The sequence below is a fragment of the Manihot esculenta genome, chromosome 9 (genome assembly GCF_001659605.2).
Source record: "Manihot esculenta cultivar AM560-2 chromosome 9, M.esculenta_v8, whole genome shotgun sequence".
Taxonomy (NCBI): Eukaryota; Viridiplantae; Streptophyta; class Magnoliopsida; order Malpighiales; family Euphorbiaceae; genus Manihot; species Manihot esculenta.
In genome coordinates, this window is record NC_035169.2 from 35,861,753 (window position 1) to 35,875,442 (window position 13,690).

At 35.0% G+C, this 13,690-nt stretch overlaps 4 protein-coding genes across 12 annotated transcripts; 2 read left to right on the forward strand and 2 right to left on the reverse strand.

Moving 5' to 3' along the window:
* Positions 1 to 1,708: 1,708 nt before the first annotated feature.
* Positions 1,709 to 7,657, forward strand: LOC110623132 (alpha-crystallin domain-containing protein 22.3). 5 transcript variants are annotated; one of them, XM_021768032.2, is made up of 5 exons: positions 1,720 to 1,887; positions 2,187 to 2,301; positions 2,914 to 3,284; positions 6,712 to 6,804; positions 7,019 to 7,657. In XM_021768032.2, exons 2-5 carry the CDS (start codon positions 2,249 to 2,251, stop codon positions 7,258 to 7,260), a joined length of 759 nt encoding a protein of 252 aa, XP_021623724.1. In that variant the 5' UTR covers positions 1,720 to 1,887; positions 2,187 to 2,248; the 3' UTR covers positions 7,261 to 7,657. The 5 variants fall into 5 exon arrangements, with proteins under 5 accessions (XP_021623727.1, XP_021623729.1, XP_021623724.1 ...); XM_021768034.2 differs by having other exon boundaries at positions 1,721 to 1,887; positions 6,730 to 6,804; XM_021768035.2 differs by lacking the exon at positions 2,187 to 2,301 and having other exon boundaries at positions 1,709 to 1,887.
* On the reverse strand, positions 4,487 to 10,188 carry LOC110623135 (amidase 1-like). Of its 5 annotated transcripts, none has more exons than XM_043960096.1 (3): positions 10,006 to 10,187; positions 9,600 to 9,752; positions 4,487 to 4,666 (listed from the first exon to the last, which is right to left on the reverse strand). In XM_043960096.1, the coding sequence occupies exons 1-3, from the start codon at positions 10,113 to 10,115 to the stop codon at positions 4,630 to 4,632; spliced, it is 300 nt and encodes a 99-aa protein (XP_043816031.1). In that variant the 5' UTR covers positions 10,116 to 10,187; the 3' UTR covers positions 4,487 to 4,629. The 5 variants fall into 5 exon arrangements, with proteins under 5 accessions (XP_043816031.1, XP_043816033.1, XP_043816034.1 ...); XM_043960098.1 differs by lacking the exon at positions 4,487 to 4,666 and adding an exon at positions 4,983 to 5,254 and having other exon boundaries at positions 10,006 to 10,186; XM_043960099.1 differs by lacking the exon at positions 4,487 to 4,666 and adding an exon at positions 5,336 to 5,586 and having other exon boundaries at positions 10,006 to 10,186.
* Positions 8,042 to 9,008, reverse strand: LOC110623134. Its single transcript, XM_021768038.2, has one exon. The coding sequence runs from the start codon at positions 8,870 to 8,872 to the stop codon at positions 8,183 to 8,185; it is 690 nt and encodes a 229-aa protein (XP_021623730.1). The 5' UTR covers positions 8,873 to 9,008; the 3' UTR covers positions 8,042 to 8,182.
* Positions 10,189 to 10,935: 747 nt separating the features above from the next.
* LOC122724647 (mitogen-activated protein kinase kinase kinase 20-like) lies at positions 10,936 to 11,970 on the forward strand. The gene has a single exon (XM_043960186.1). It carries the CDS (start codon positions 10,936 to 10,938, stop codon positions 11,968 to 11,970), a length of 1,035 nt encoding a protein of 344 aa, XP_043816121.1.
* The last annotated feature ends 1,720 nt before the right edge of the window (positions 11,971 to 13,690 follow it).

Here is a 13,690-nt window from a genome sequence, read left to right on the forward strand (position 1 = left end):
CTGAAACTTGATGACTTGAAAACTTATTTTTTTTAAAAAAAGCAAGAAAAAGTTATAAATTCATTTTATAAAAACCCTGTTTTACCTTTTAAAGATTTCAATTTTTAAATTCTGGATTTCGATGAAGATTTCATCAAAAAAATTAAAATTTTAATGCTGAAATTTAACCGGATATTATAAAATAACTCCATTTTTACAAAATTGATAATTAAGTAATAAAGCAAAACATAAAAAAACGTACATAAAAATCCAAAAGATCATATAGACGTTTATAAGAGATTCAATATAATCATGACTGCAAAATGTAATATTTCTCAATCCGAAATGAAGAGAAAGATAACTTAAATAAAAACGAAAGGAAAGATTATAAAGACTCATTTAATAACCAACAACCAAAAATATTGAAAAGACCGATTCATCTGACTAACGCTTCCTTACGCTTTTTTTTTCTATTTTTTTTATGATACAGACTCGATTCTTAATTAACAGATTTAGCCTTTTCTCTTTCTTTCACTTTTCTCTTTCCCTCCATCTTCTTTCTGGTAACACTATGGGAATTTATATCGCGTGGTGAGCATTCGATTGATTCGATTTAAAATCGAATCGAATTGAATAAATTAAAAATTAAAATTTGAGTATTTTTAAAAATAAAATCAAATTGATTTTGATCAAAAATTGAATCGAACCGAATCGATCTGATTCAGTTCGATTCAATTCGATTTGATCGATTTTAATTTTTAATAAATTTTTTTATTTTTTACACTTCATTTTTAATATTTTAAAATTTAATTAAAATATTTTAACTTTAATATGATATAATCTCTCTGTATTATTAAAAATAATATATTATTATCACTAATCAGTTTGATTTAATTTTTTTTTAATTTTTTTGATTAAAATCGAACCGAATTGAAATAATTGAAAATTTTAAAATAAAAACCGAACCGAACAGAAATAAATAAAAAATCGAATTGAATTTTTAAATTAATTTGATTCAATTAATTTTTTCCATTTTAACCGAATATTATTGAATCTTAAAATTAAATAAAAAATATAAATTAACTTAATAGCTTTTGACTTTTTTCTATATATAAATAAAGTTATAATAAATCTAATTTTGTTAAGTATAATTTTTTTATGATAAAATTTTAGATATTTAATTTTTATAATCAAATTTATTTTTGTATACATTTACTTTACAATCATATTTAAATATATTTTTTTTCATTGTTTTTTATGATCAAAATTACATCATTTATTCATCCGTTAATTTTTAATTAATATTTTAAATTTATTTCTATATATTACACATAAATCTATTTGATAATTTACTTAAAATAAATACAAATAAAAATAAAAATAATAATTTTTATGGTATTTTAGTGATTTTTATTAACTATCTAAATTCAATTTAGTTAATTATGTATGTCATTAATTGAATAGTTCCACTTTTCAAAAATTAGATTGAGAATCTAATTATTTTAAGTATGGTAATTAAGAGATTACAATATCTGGTGTGCTAATAAAATTAGCTCAATCCAATTTTTCTTTTTATTTTTTTTAATTTTAATAATATCACATAGAAATAATATTGTCCAATGTAGATTAAACTTGTTATTTTTTCTATTGGTTATCCATAGGAGGAGTACGCTGTACGCAGAACAGCAGATCATTACCTTCAGAAGACCTCGTCTCATTGAGTCATTTCAGTTGTTGTTTGTACTCTGCATCTCCTCCGTAAATACAGAGACGCAGTCAGGTGTTGTGTTGGAGAGCCAAAGTCCAAAGTGAATCGAAACTGAAAAGGAAACGCTCCTGCACCAGAGTTTCAGGCCTCCGCCATCAAACGCCGATTGCCGGAAACTCTACCATGCCTCCTCCAATCAGGTATTGTACAACTTTTGCATTTATTACTTATATATATGGTAAATGACGGCGGTTGGAAGTTAATTTGTTTCTTGTTTAGTAGATTTAAGCTTTAAATTTTCTATCTGAAGTTATAATCTTGTGACATTTTGATTATAATGCTTCATCTTTGAAGCTTATAGTAGCTTCCACTTTTTATCCGAATCTGAGGGAAAATAGCTACCCATATATATATATACAAGGGGAAACCGATTCATCCGATGCTAAAATGCTAATGGTGGGTCATTTTGGTAATGCTTTAAAATGATTCGTATTTGCAGGCCATTGCAATTGTGGTTTTTTTTTTTTGGGTGCTAGAGATGAGATACGCTCTTGTCTATGAATGCTATTCCATTTTTCATTAACATGGATGTTGAATTTAGAAATACATCTGAGGTATGTTGTTTCTAAGATTTTCTACAAATTTTGTTTATTTATTTTTTAGAGAAGTCGGTCCATTACCATGTATTTGGTTCAAAAAGCTTTCTTGCTGCTTTCACAAGAACAAAAATATAGAGTTATAAGAACTACTCAAAATATTTTGCTTTTTATATGTTTACTTTTCAATCTGAAGTTATTCTCCAAAAGATGGATTCATGTAATAATGCAATGGAATGTGGTGCTGTTTATAGAATTTTCGCTAATCACTTACACTAAGTTTATGTATTCATCAAAGATGTAAGAACTAGGGATTATTATCAAGAAATCCGATGGTGTGTGGAAAGAGCTAGTTTACAGATTATATTGTTTAAGATGGTTGCCTACAGAATGATAGCTCAGAATTTTGTCTCTAAACACAGAATCATATGCTTCAACATTTGCTTTTCACAATTGTCATTGATTTGGACTTTTCATGGGCAGTGCATTATTTTCATTACGAAAACATGTTTATAAGTTTATGCTGTTGAATTCTGCAACCCATTTACTCCAAGTCAAAACTTTGTGTTTAATCACTAATGCATTTTTATGCTAACTTAAGTTTTTATATCTGCAAACTCTGAGGATCAGGCCTTTTGGCATGCATGGAGGAAATAATGAATTTCAGAATTCCCATTCCCAGCAACAACCACTCGTGGTTCAACCTCTCAATAGTGTGCCTTACATTGGTTCAGCTGCACCAGTTGGTGATCATGACTCATTCAGAACTGAAAGATCAGCCCAACCTGTTGAAAAAGTTGGGCCATCTATGGTCTTTCTTCCATCTAACACAACTAAAAAGGAATGGGATAACATAGTGCTCTCTGCGAAAACTGCAGTTGCACTGACTGGGAGTGCAGCCATGGGACAGGTGGGTCCAATTGTGGGATTAATGGACATTGGAGAATGTGATGACGCCTATTTATTTCGGGTCTCCCTACCTGGGGTAGCTAAAGATGAAAGTAAGTTTCATTGACATTTTAAAATCTAATTGTTTGCCTTGTCCACAATTGCACTGCATGTTGAGTAATGTTATTGGGACAGGTTATTAGTACTAATTTCACATAATTGGTGACATTATCTAGGTTTTAGCTTGTTAACAGTTCTGTGTGCATTTGCTTCCCTCAAGCTGTTGCTATTGAACTTTTCAGGCTAGGAAAGATTTAGTTAACATATTCAGTATGAATATTGAATTGAGAAAATTATTATGGGGTCTCTGAGATTTAATAAAATTAACTCCCTTATAATTTCAAAATAAAGCTATTAGATCCTTCCGTTAAATATTCTATTAGTCTATTGGTAGAATTATTAGTCAAATGAGAGAGAACGGTAAGAAATTACAAAATTATCCTCAAATCCTTTTGCCAAAGACCCTGGCCTTTCCCCTTTTCTCTCTCATTCTTCTCCTCCGGTTCCTTCTCTTTCATAGTCCTTTTTAGCTTCTACACCTCCATTGTTGAACCCTTCTCAACGATATGCTTCCATCCATAATGAAGCTCCTCCAATTAGTGTTATCAAGTGAGAAAGGAAAGGAAAATTGAAACTAAAGAATGGAATTGTTAGCTGCTAAGTTTTTCACCGCCGACTATTTGCAAGCCAATCTATTCCCTTCTCCATTAATCATAATTTCCCAGCAAAAGCAACAAAGCCCATATAGAATTTTCATGAAAAAAAACCCAGTTTGTTTGAGAAAGAAGAGCGATGGTCTACTCATAATTTTTCATCAATTACAGCTTCCAAGGCCACAAATTGCTCAAGTTCATTTGTCCTCATGTCCCAAAACTTTTAGGGTGGTTTGAAGACTGTCAAATCTCATATCAAATAGCATTAAGGTCTCAAATTGAGAAATAGATGAGGCTGAAACTTGTATAGAGAGCTCTGAATCTTGTAAAATTTTGAGTGATTTCTGAAACCATTATTTGACAAAGCATAGAAGTTGTAACAACCCGGGAACCGGACCGTTATCGGCGCTAGGGTTCAGATCAAGCCTATTATACATCCTGTTACACCTGATATAATCCATTTATGGTCACACGAACAACAAAAACACAATCATTACATGAACTAAGACTCGACCTGTGCATGCATTATAACTGAAAACATAAAACCAATACTAAAACTCTTATCAAATGCTCCAGTATGATCAACATAATGTGCCTCAAGCTCGGTTCAAACATAAACTTATATTTCAAAACTTTTACATAAAAGGATCATGAAGCAGGGATTACAAGGAAGAAGCCGGACAAAGCACAATTCTAATACATAAATTAATACATGTCCACAGTTATACTATTACAATAGACTATACTAGCAACTTAGCCGACTTTCCAAGCTAACTCTGATCCTGCAAATTTGGGGTTAGGGGAGAGGAATAAGCTATAAGAGCCTAGCGAGCAGAACATAAAAAAAACAGTTCAATAAAATATATGATTGTATGAATGTGTCACAACACAAGCAATTCACATCAAGATGGACTTGTCACTAGTAACCCTCTACAGATTTCAATAGTGCCCAGCCTACGACGGGTGCTCCTCAGGACTTCCTCTTAAACATAAGATAACATATCCATAGTGCCAGGGGCGTAGAATGAGTCTCGACCTGGACTTTCTTTTACATATTGCCAGAGGCGTAGAATACGCCTCGACTTGGGCTTCCGTATCCATCATAACATATCATAACATATTCGAGGGCTAGTGAGTCATCCAACATCCATCTACAATACCAATAAATTATATAATGCATCATATTCGTGAATTTTAATATAAAATAACCTAATTACATATACATTGCATTCGTAGTGCATGAACATTCTTAAAAAGTTTGATTTCTTTAAATAATGATTCAGTTTAGTTCTACTCACCTTTGGCTGACGCTTGCCTAATACTGAAGCAGTTATCTCACTACAAGTCTCTACGGTTTCCCAAGTCGGATCCTACATAGATGGAGTTAAATGAGGGGCCAAACATAACTTTTACAACGCTTATAACAACCCCCCAAGAATAAACATACACGAACACACATAGGAAATGAGCTAGAAAAGGCTGGGCAGGGGACTTTCGGCAGCAAGTTCGGCGGCCGAAGGTCTTTCACAGATTCGAAGGTCAAAACCTTCAGGGCCAGGTTAGATGGCCAAATGGCTGCCTCCACAGGCAGTTTCGGTGGCCGAACCTGGATTCTCCAGTAAAGTAGAACTCGATTCTGTCCTATGCCTAATATTGAAGCAGTTATCTCACTGCAAGTCTCTACGGTCTCCCAAGTCCGATCCTACACAAATGGACTCAAATGAGGGGCCAAACATAACTTTTACAACGCTTAAAACAACCCTCAAGAAACCTCTATAAACATACAAGAATACACGTAGAAAATGAGCTGGAAAAGGCTGGACAGATGACTTTTGGCTGCAAGTTCTGCGGCCGAAGGTCTTTTACAAATCCGAAGGTCAAAACCTTCAGGGCCAGGTTAGATGGCCAAATGGATGCCTCCACAGGCAAGTTCGGCGGCCGAATCTAGATTCTCCAGTAAGGCAGAACTCGATTCTGCCCTATGCTCACAGCCAAGAAACAACTCAAACTTGCATGCAACAACCTAAAGACTACCACATACACTTAACACGCATAAGGGACCTCAAAAACTGTCCTAAACTCAACATGCATCAACAATATCCCAAGAGAAAATCATCCATCATCAAAACTAACTCAAACTTTAAAACTTTAGAATAATCAATCATGCATGCCCTAACGACTTGTAATATTGGTTTAAAACCTTCAGAAAACATAAGAAAGCAAGGATTGAACTTACATTTTTGGAGACACGTGACAACAACCAAGATTTGGAGAAAAAGGTAGCCAATCTCCGAAAGGTCTCCAAAAGCTAAACTTGAAATTCAACTCAAATCTTAAAAAATGAAGTAAAAACTCGTGAATTCTTTAAGAGATTTGAAGAAACTCCATAAAAACATTAAGGAGAGTGCATGGCTCACCTCTGCCCGAAAATGGAGAAAGAGTTCTCACATTTTCGGGTTGAAAGCCTTTTATAGGTGGCTAGAGGAGCCACTTTCGGCGGCTGAACTTGAAGATTTGGCGGCCGAACCTTCAAACCCCTCTAAAACTTTTTTCTTTTACGCGTTTAAAAATGCTTCAAAATTATTTTATAAAAGCCCTATTTTACTCCTCTAAAGATTTCAGTTTCGAGATTCTAGATTCCAACGGAAATTTCGTCGGAAAGTTGGAATTCCGACACCGAAATGTAGCCGAGTATTACAAAAGTAAGCTTAAATTCTTTCTCGATTCTCTCTTTGATTGTTTGGGAGCCTTGCTGATTGTAAAATTTTTCTATTAGATAAGATGTTTTTGTTTGGTTGCTGAGAAATTGGAAGAAAGATTGATGCAGGCATTGAATCATTGCTAGGGGTTAGAAGGAGTGAAACACCGCAAATTGAAGGAGGGACAAAGGCTATTTCAGACAATTTACATAAAATTAACGGTAAAAATTAGCAGTCTTTGACGGAAGGATGTAGCAGCTCTATTCTAAATTTACGAGGGATATATTAATTGGAGTTTCGAAGTATAAAGACTTAGTAGTTAATTTTACTAAAATTCAGACCCTATAGTAATTTTTCCTAATGAATTTCATATGCCCTTTTCTATCATTAATCTTGCAGCTGTGGCTAATTTGATTCTTGGCTTTTTGAATGCAGAGGAATTTAGTTGTGACATTGAACCTGATGGAACAATAATAATAAAGGGAGTGACAACCACTGGTGAAAAAATAGTGTGCAAGAAGTCCCAAATCTTTAGGATGCAAACACAAAATCTGCCCCCACCAGGTCATTTCTCCATCACATTTCAGCTACCCGGTCCAGTTGATCACCGACAGTTTTCATGTCATTTTGGGAATGATGGAATGCTTGAGGGAATTGTGAAGAAGAGCATCCAATAAGGATGTTGGCTCCGTTACTCTATATACCATGTGTTATTAGCAAGAGCCAGTAAGTTGCCCAAAAAGAAAGAAGCATCATATCCAAGGCTGCCATGAAGACAATGGGGATACCTCAGAATAAGGAGAGCTGGATTGAAGAAAAGGGGAGAAGACAGGATCATGGCAAGAGTCGTGCTGTGGAGATAAACTTGGATGGATAAATAAATTGTGCAGCTTTGGCGATGTAATTGTTGTACAATTATACAATCTTCAGTTGCAAAAAAGAGTATTTAACAACTTATTATTTTGTGGCATTTGCCTTGTTTCCCCATTATTCCCTCTGAGATGTGAAATTTTTATTCCATCTGTAAAAGTATGAACTTTTCTTTAATGTTCAAATTTTGTGGCATTTGATTTATTGTAAAGTTGAACTTCTGGATCTATTTCTGCACATCATTCCATGATTGGTACATTATCATCTATTTCTGCACATCATTCCATGATTGGTATATTCAATGTTGTCCTTCCTACTTCTTAAATGATCTCTAAGAGACAAAAGCTGCTAATAGAGGGATATAAATTTTGTACAACTCCAAATCACAGAATGTGGTGCTTTTTAAGGAGATGTATACATGTTAGATTCTGTTAACACAAAATCTTTAAGATGCAAAGCAAATATGAGCTGCACTCAAAGAATTGGTAGAGTTTGATCACCGACACTTTCAGATCGTATGGGAACGAAGGTATTCTCAACTCCAAAGAATTGTGAATAAAAACTAATTGCCATTTCAAGAATCATATTGGCAGAACAAATAAATAAATTCAAATCCTTTCCCATCCTCCGTTGATATAAAAAAGGCATATAGAATATCATGCTAAATGAAAAATACAAAATTGTTAGAAGAAGGAAGGAAAGAAAGAAAGAAAAGCTTTCCAGTTTTTCTCACGCTACCCTTCTGCCATTTCTTCTTTTTGTCATCAGAAGCCCTGAAGCTGGCAAGCAAACCCTAATCTTCTGAACCCATTGTTGCGTATCCTCTCTCCTCAATCTCAGACCCATCAAAACACCAATAAAGCAGAGTCCCAAGACCCAATATTTAACTTGTCTCCTATGTCCCTTAATAAAAAAGGTCACTAGTAAAACCAATTCAAAAACCCCGGACAACAAATCATTCTTTAGCTCTTTTCCAAACAACAACCCCAATCCACAAACAACCAAAGCCCCTAAAATCCCTAAATTTGTCTTCCCCTTTCTCCTCCACCCACCAGAACCTCCATTCCCCAAAACCTTCCAAATCCCCAAACCTCCTCCATCTCCACCACCAATTTCCGCAACAACCAAATCCAATGGTCCCGGTAAGATCTTGAAATTTGATGCCACAAATGATACTAATGCGGGCAAAACTTTCATGAATTTTCGAGGCCGTGAACCTCTTTTCTTCTTTCTTGCACAAACAATTGGTTTTTGGATTTGGGTTTGATACGATAGTAAACATGAAGAGTGAAATAGATGACATTGTGATAAGAAATTGACATACTGAGGGTAAGTGATTGTAGTTCTCCGAGACCGGCTAAAGAGAAGAGAGCTTTTAGAGAAAAGGGATTCGGATTTGAAGAGAAAAGTATCTAGCATTGTGAAGAATGTGCGACGAGAGAAGAAGACGAAGAAGAAGAAGAAAAAGAAAAAAAGAAAAAAAAGAAGAAGTGACCGTTGAAACACAAAATTGGTTATTTATTTACGTTGTTTAAAATAAATAAATATTTAAAATTTATATATTTTAGTTTTTATACTAATTAAAAAATATAATTTTTTATTAACTTTTTAATTATATTCTTTTCAAATATATTAAATTTTATTAAATATTAAAAAATATTTAAAAAATTTTTTAAAAATAAAATAAAATAAAATAGAATCTTATTCTGTCACAAGGTTACTTTGCTTTACTTCAAAAATGGCGCCCGTCATCTCTGTGGTGGTGATCTCCTCCACATCCTCCTCCTCTGTGATCGTAATATCGTCGTCTTCCTCCTCCTGCTCTGCTCCCAATAATTCAAAGCATGATTGTAAATGGTGTGGATTGATGAAGAGACGCACTGCTTTTAAGAGGAAGAAGAACACTCCTATCGTTTTTTCCAAAGAGGCTACTACTTTAGAAGCCTCTCATGGGGTTTCATGGACAAGAGTCAGCTTGCTGTTCTTATTCAATTCATCTGCGGTATGTTTCCCAATTAAAAAAAATCCCTCTGGGTAAACAACAGCTGCATAAAAATCCCTCTGGTTCTCGAGTTCTGAGCTGAGTTGGAGGAAAATCAACAAACTTAAATTGAAAAAAAAAACAAGAGCTGTTTCACATTCTCACCTATATGCCATTTCATCCATGACTGTTTTACCAACACATGTAGCTCCTCCTCTCAAGATAGCCAAAACAGCCGGAGCAGTAGAGGTAGCAGCTGAATGGGTCCTCGCCCAATCCGGATTGCCAAACCCAGTCACCAATCCATCCACATCGAAACTAATCCCACAGTTAAACCCAAAAAGCAAATTTAAAAATTCACTAACAATAAGCCGCGGATTGAGAAAATAAATGAATAAGAGGAAAGCAAAATTCTTAGTCCAAATCCAAGAATTCAATTCAATTCAATTCAAATCCAATTCCAAACCAAACCCAGTATATGAAAAGAAGTAGGGTAATTGAAAAATAAGAGACACGCCTCAAAGGAAGTGCAAACGAAACTAAGAAAAAGAATTGAATTGAAGAGACTGACATATCTTTAACGGCAAAGGTGAGACCATTTAAGGGAAATTCAGGAGATGAAGAAGTAGGTTTGAGCTCAAATTTCTCCATGAAAGCTCCATAATCCGAGCTTCTCGCCATGTTTGTCCCTGCTCAGTGTAACTGTGGACTTCTGTGGTCTCTGCCCCGAGTTGCAACGTCTTGCACGGAAAAAGGATATTGGTTGGTTACATAAATCAGATAACTGTTTTCTGATTACCATTTTAGCCGTTTGATTTGGCTGCTTTACTGGAGGACAACGAGGACAATTTCGACCTTTCCATCCTATTTGTCTTCTTCTTGCCCTTTTCTTTTCATGCATAGTGGAAATTTTAAAAGAAAATGAGGTTGCAGACTCATATCTGAAATTTTTGAACACAAAATTGGTAATTTATCTACGTTGTTTTACAGAAAAAAAAAATTGAAGTTTTACAATATTTTGATATATATTTCTGTAAAAAATTATTTAAAAACTATTGAATAATAAAAGTAATAAATATGATAAAATATTAATTTAACTTACTAATAATGATATTAAATTGAAATGTAAATATATAAATATTTATTTATAAAAATAATAAATATAATTTATTTTTAGTTAACAAACTAATTTTTGGTTTGATCTGAGCTACTTAGGAACTAAAAGAAACCTTGTCCAACCCACTTTCGTAGTCCCAAAGTTACTAGGAATGATCTCCGAATCTATATATTTCCTCTTCAAGAAAATTTTTTAAAAAATTTTTCTGTTCGTTTTCACAATCACAAAGCTACTTGGTTTTTACTTGAGGATTAAATGTTGCATTAATTTCCATATCCCAGCCAACTCTGTAATCCGAATCCTACTAGGATTCCATATTTTTCTCTTCAACTATTAAAACCCATCTGTTATTCTATCATAAAACTACTTAGCTTTACTTCAAAAATGGCGCCTGTCATCTCTGTGGTGGTCATCTCCTCCACAGACTCCTCCTCTGTGATCGTAAAATCGTCGTCTTCCTCCTCCTGCTCTGCTCCCAAGAATTCAAAGCATGATTGTAAATGGTATGGATTGATGAAAGGACGCACTGCTTTTAAGAAGAAGAAGAAAACTCCTATCGTTCTTTTCAAAGGGGCTACTACTTTAGAAGCCTCTCATGGGGTTTCATGGACAAGAGTCGGCTTGCTTGGCAAGGGAGGATTCGGTTCTGTCTTTTATGCTAAAACAAGAACGATCATCAATCAGAACACTCATCTCCCTTCTGAGATGGCCGTGAAATCTGCATTTATGGATCATTCATCTTCATTAAAGCATGAGAAGCGAGTTCTTTGCGATCTTGGTGCCAGTCCATACGTGGTTCGTTGTTATGGAGATGAAGTTACGCATATGGCCAATGGAGTGAAGATATATAACTTGCTCTTGGAGTACTGTTCTGGGCTTAGTTTGCAAAGGCAAATAAGATTATCAGGTTCTGGGTTAGCCGATTCCGATGTTAAGAATTATTCAAGAGACATCCTGCGAGGGTTGAAGTACATCCACTGTCATGGTTATGTTCATTGCGATATCAAGCCAGATAACATTTTGCTGGTGCCTGGTTTTGGAGAAAGGAAGGGAACTTTCGTTGCAAAGATTGGAGATTTGGGATTGGCTACGGCGGTGGGTGAAGAGTGCAATTATCCGAGGGGTACGTATAGGTATATGTCTCCAGAACTGGTGAGAGCCAAAAAGATTGATTATGCAGCAGATATTTGGGCTTTTGGATGTAGTGTTTTGGAGATGCTGACAGCAAAACCAGCCTGGCCATATACAGAAGTTGAAGATCTGAAGTGGATGATTGGATATACAGATGAAGTGCCTCAGATACCCAGCAATTTATCAGATGGTGCAAAGGATTTCCTGAGGCGATGTTTCGTTCGTAATGCTGCGTATAGATGGTCTGCTGATATGTTATTACAGCACTCTTTCCTTTTTGTGAATTAGGAGATTTAGAGAAACTTTAATTTCTGTAATTGGAATGTAATACATTGACAATTATTCTCATTAATGGAAGGCTATTTTTAAAGTAAAATAATATATCTTTTTTTTTTTAAAATGAAAGAAATATTATTAACTCAAAGCGATCAAGGAAACTATACGAGGAGGAGGGACATGAACCCAAACTCCTTGACCTGACTCAGAATGAGCCGATGTTGCTAGAACATGAGCGACATCATTCGCACCTGTGAATAAAAGCACATCTTGCTTCCTCATAACTGGATAGAAGCAATTTACAATCTTGAACCAAAAGACCAAAAGGTGATAAATCATCTAATGAAACATTGTTAATGGACACAATAAGAACCTGAGCATCCGATTCGAAAAGAACTCGATCCCATCCACACTCTTTAATCCAGCTCAATGCCTCTCGAAAAGCCACTGCCTCAGCACACTTAACCTCCATCTGACTGCAAAAATAGCCTGCTTTAGCCGCTATAAATCTACCATTAGCATCTCGGACTACACAGCCAAAGCCTAGCGAACTTCGTTGCGAGTTTAAAGAGGCATCAATATTAACCTTAATCCAACCCTGTGGTGGAGGAGACCAAACAGTCAAAGCCGATACAACATTGGTGCAGCTGGTAGAATCAGAATAGGCCCCCTCCATTGCTGCAAAAAATTCAGTGCCATGAAGAACACACCACTCGCAGTTCGACCTTGAGCTTTCCAAACAACATTATTTCTGTTATGCCACAAAGCCCAACATATCATTAGAATAAGGGAAGCATTCTCCGCAGAAGCAGTAAGGAAGGCTAAAGAGAACCACTCCCTAAGAGAGGCAGCGGAGAATGCAGGCCAACCCAAAGGCGAACTCAACCAGCAACTGCGGGCAAAAGGATACTGAACAAGAATATGTAGGATAGTCTCAGGAGCCTCATGACACAACGGACACATCGAATCAACTGGAACTCTCCTAGACTGAAGCAAAGAGAGGCAATGAACTACATTAACTAAAGCACGCCAGCAGAAATTAAGCACTTTAGGAGGCACCTTCGTCTTCCAAAAACGACTCCATATCTCACTACCTTCCCTATGTCGAAACCCAGCAACCAGAAATCTGTAAGCACTCTTAACAGAATAGTGACCCTTGGACGCAAACTTCCAGCACCACGCATCTGGATGCGAAGAAAGACTTAGAGGGTCTTGATTTTTAGACATCTGATTTAACTATGTTTTATTCATGAAAAATAATAATTCAGGCTGTTGATAATTTAAGGTTTGCTTTATTCCACTAATGTTTCACTTTTCATATGGCAATTCATTGCATTTGTTTTGTCTTATAAAACGTACATCAAAGCGGACAGTATGTGTTAAGACAACCATAAGATTTTGCCATCTACCTCTTCTCTTGCATAATATTCTTTTATATTTCTCTTAAAAAATAGAGATTTATATCAATAATGGAGCGTTGACATAGAAATGATTTATAAATTTTAAATTTCTGAAATTTTTGTTAGCAAAGTGTCGCGTATGGTATGACTCAATTGTTTAAATGGTGCATTTTTTCCATTTACAGAGAATATGGCTAACGGATAAACAGTGGATGAATTGTGAGTTTTATTCAGTATGAGATTAATTTAGACACATAATTTTTTTTCAATTTTGATTCATATATTTTTTTTAATTTTGATTAATAGTCTAATAAAGAAAAATTAGATAGAAA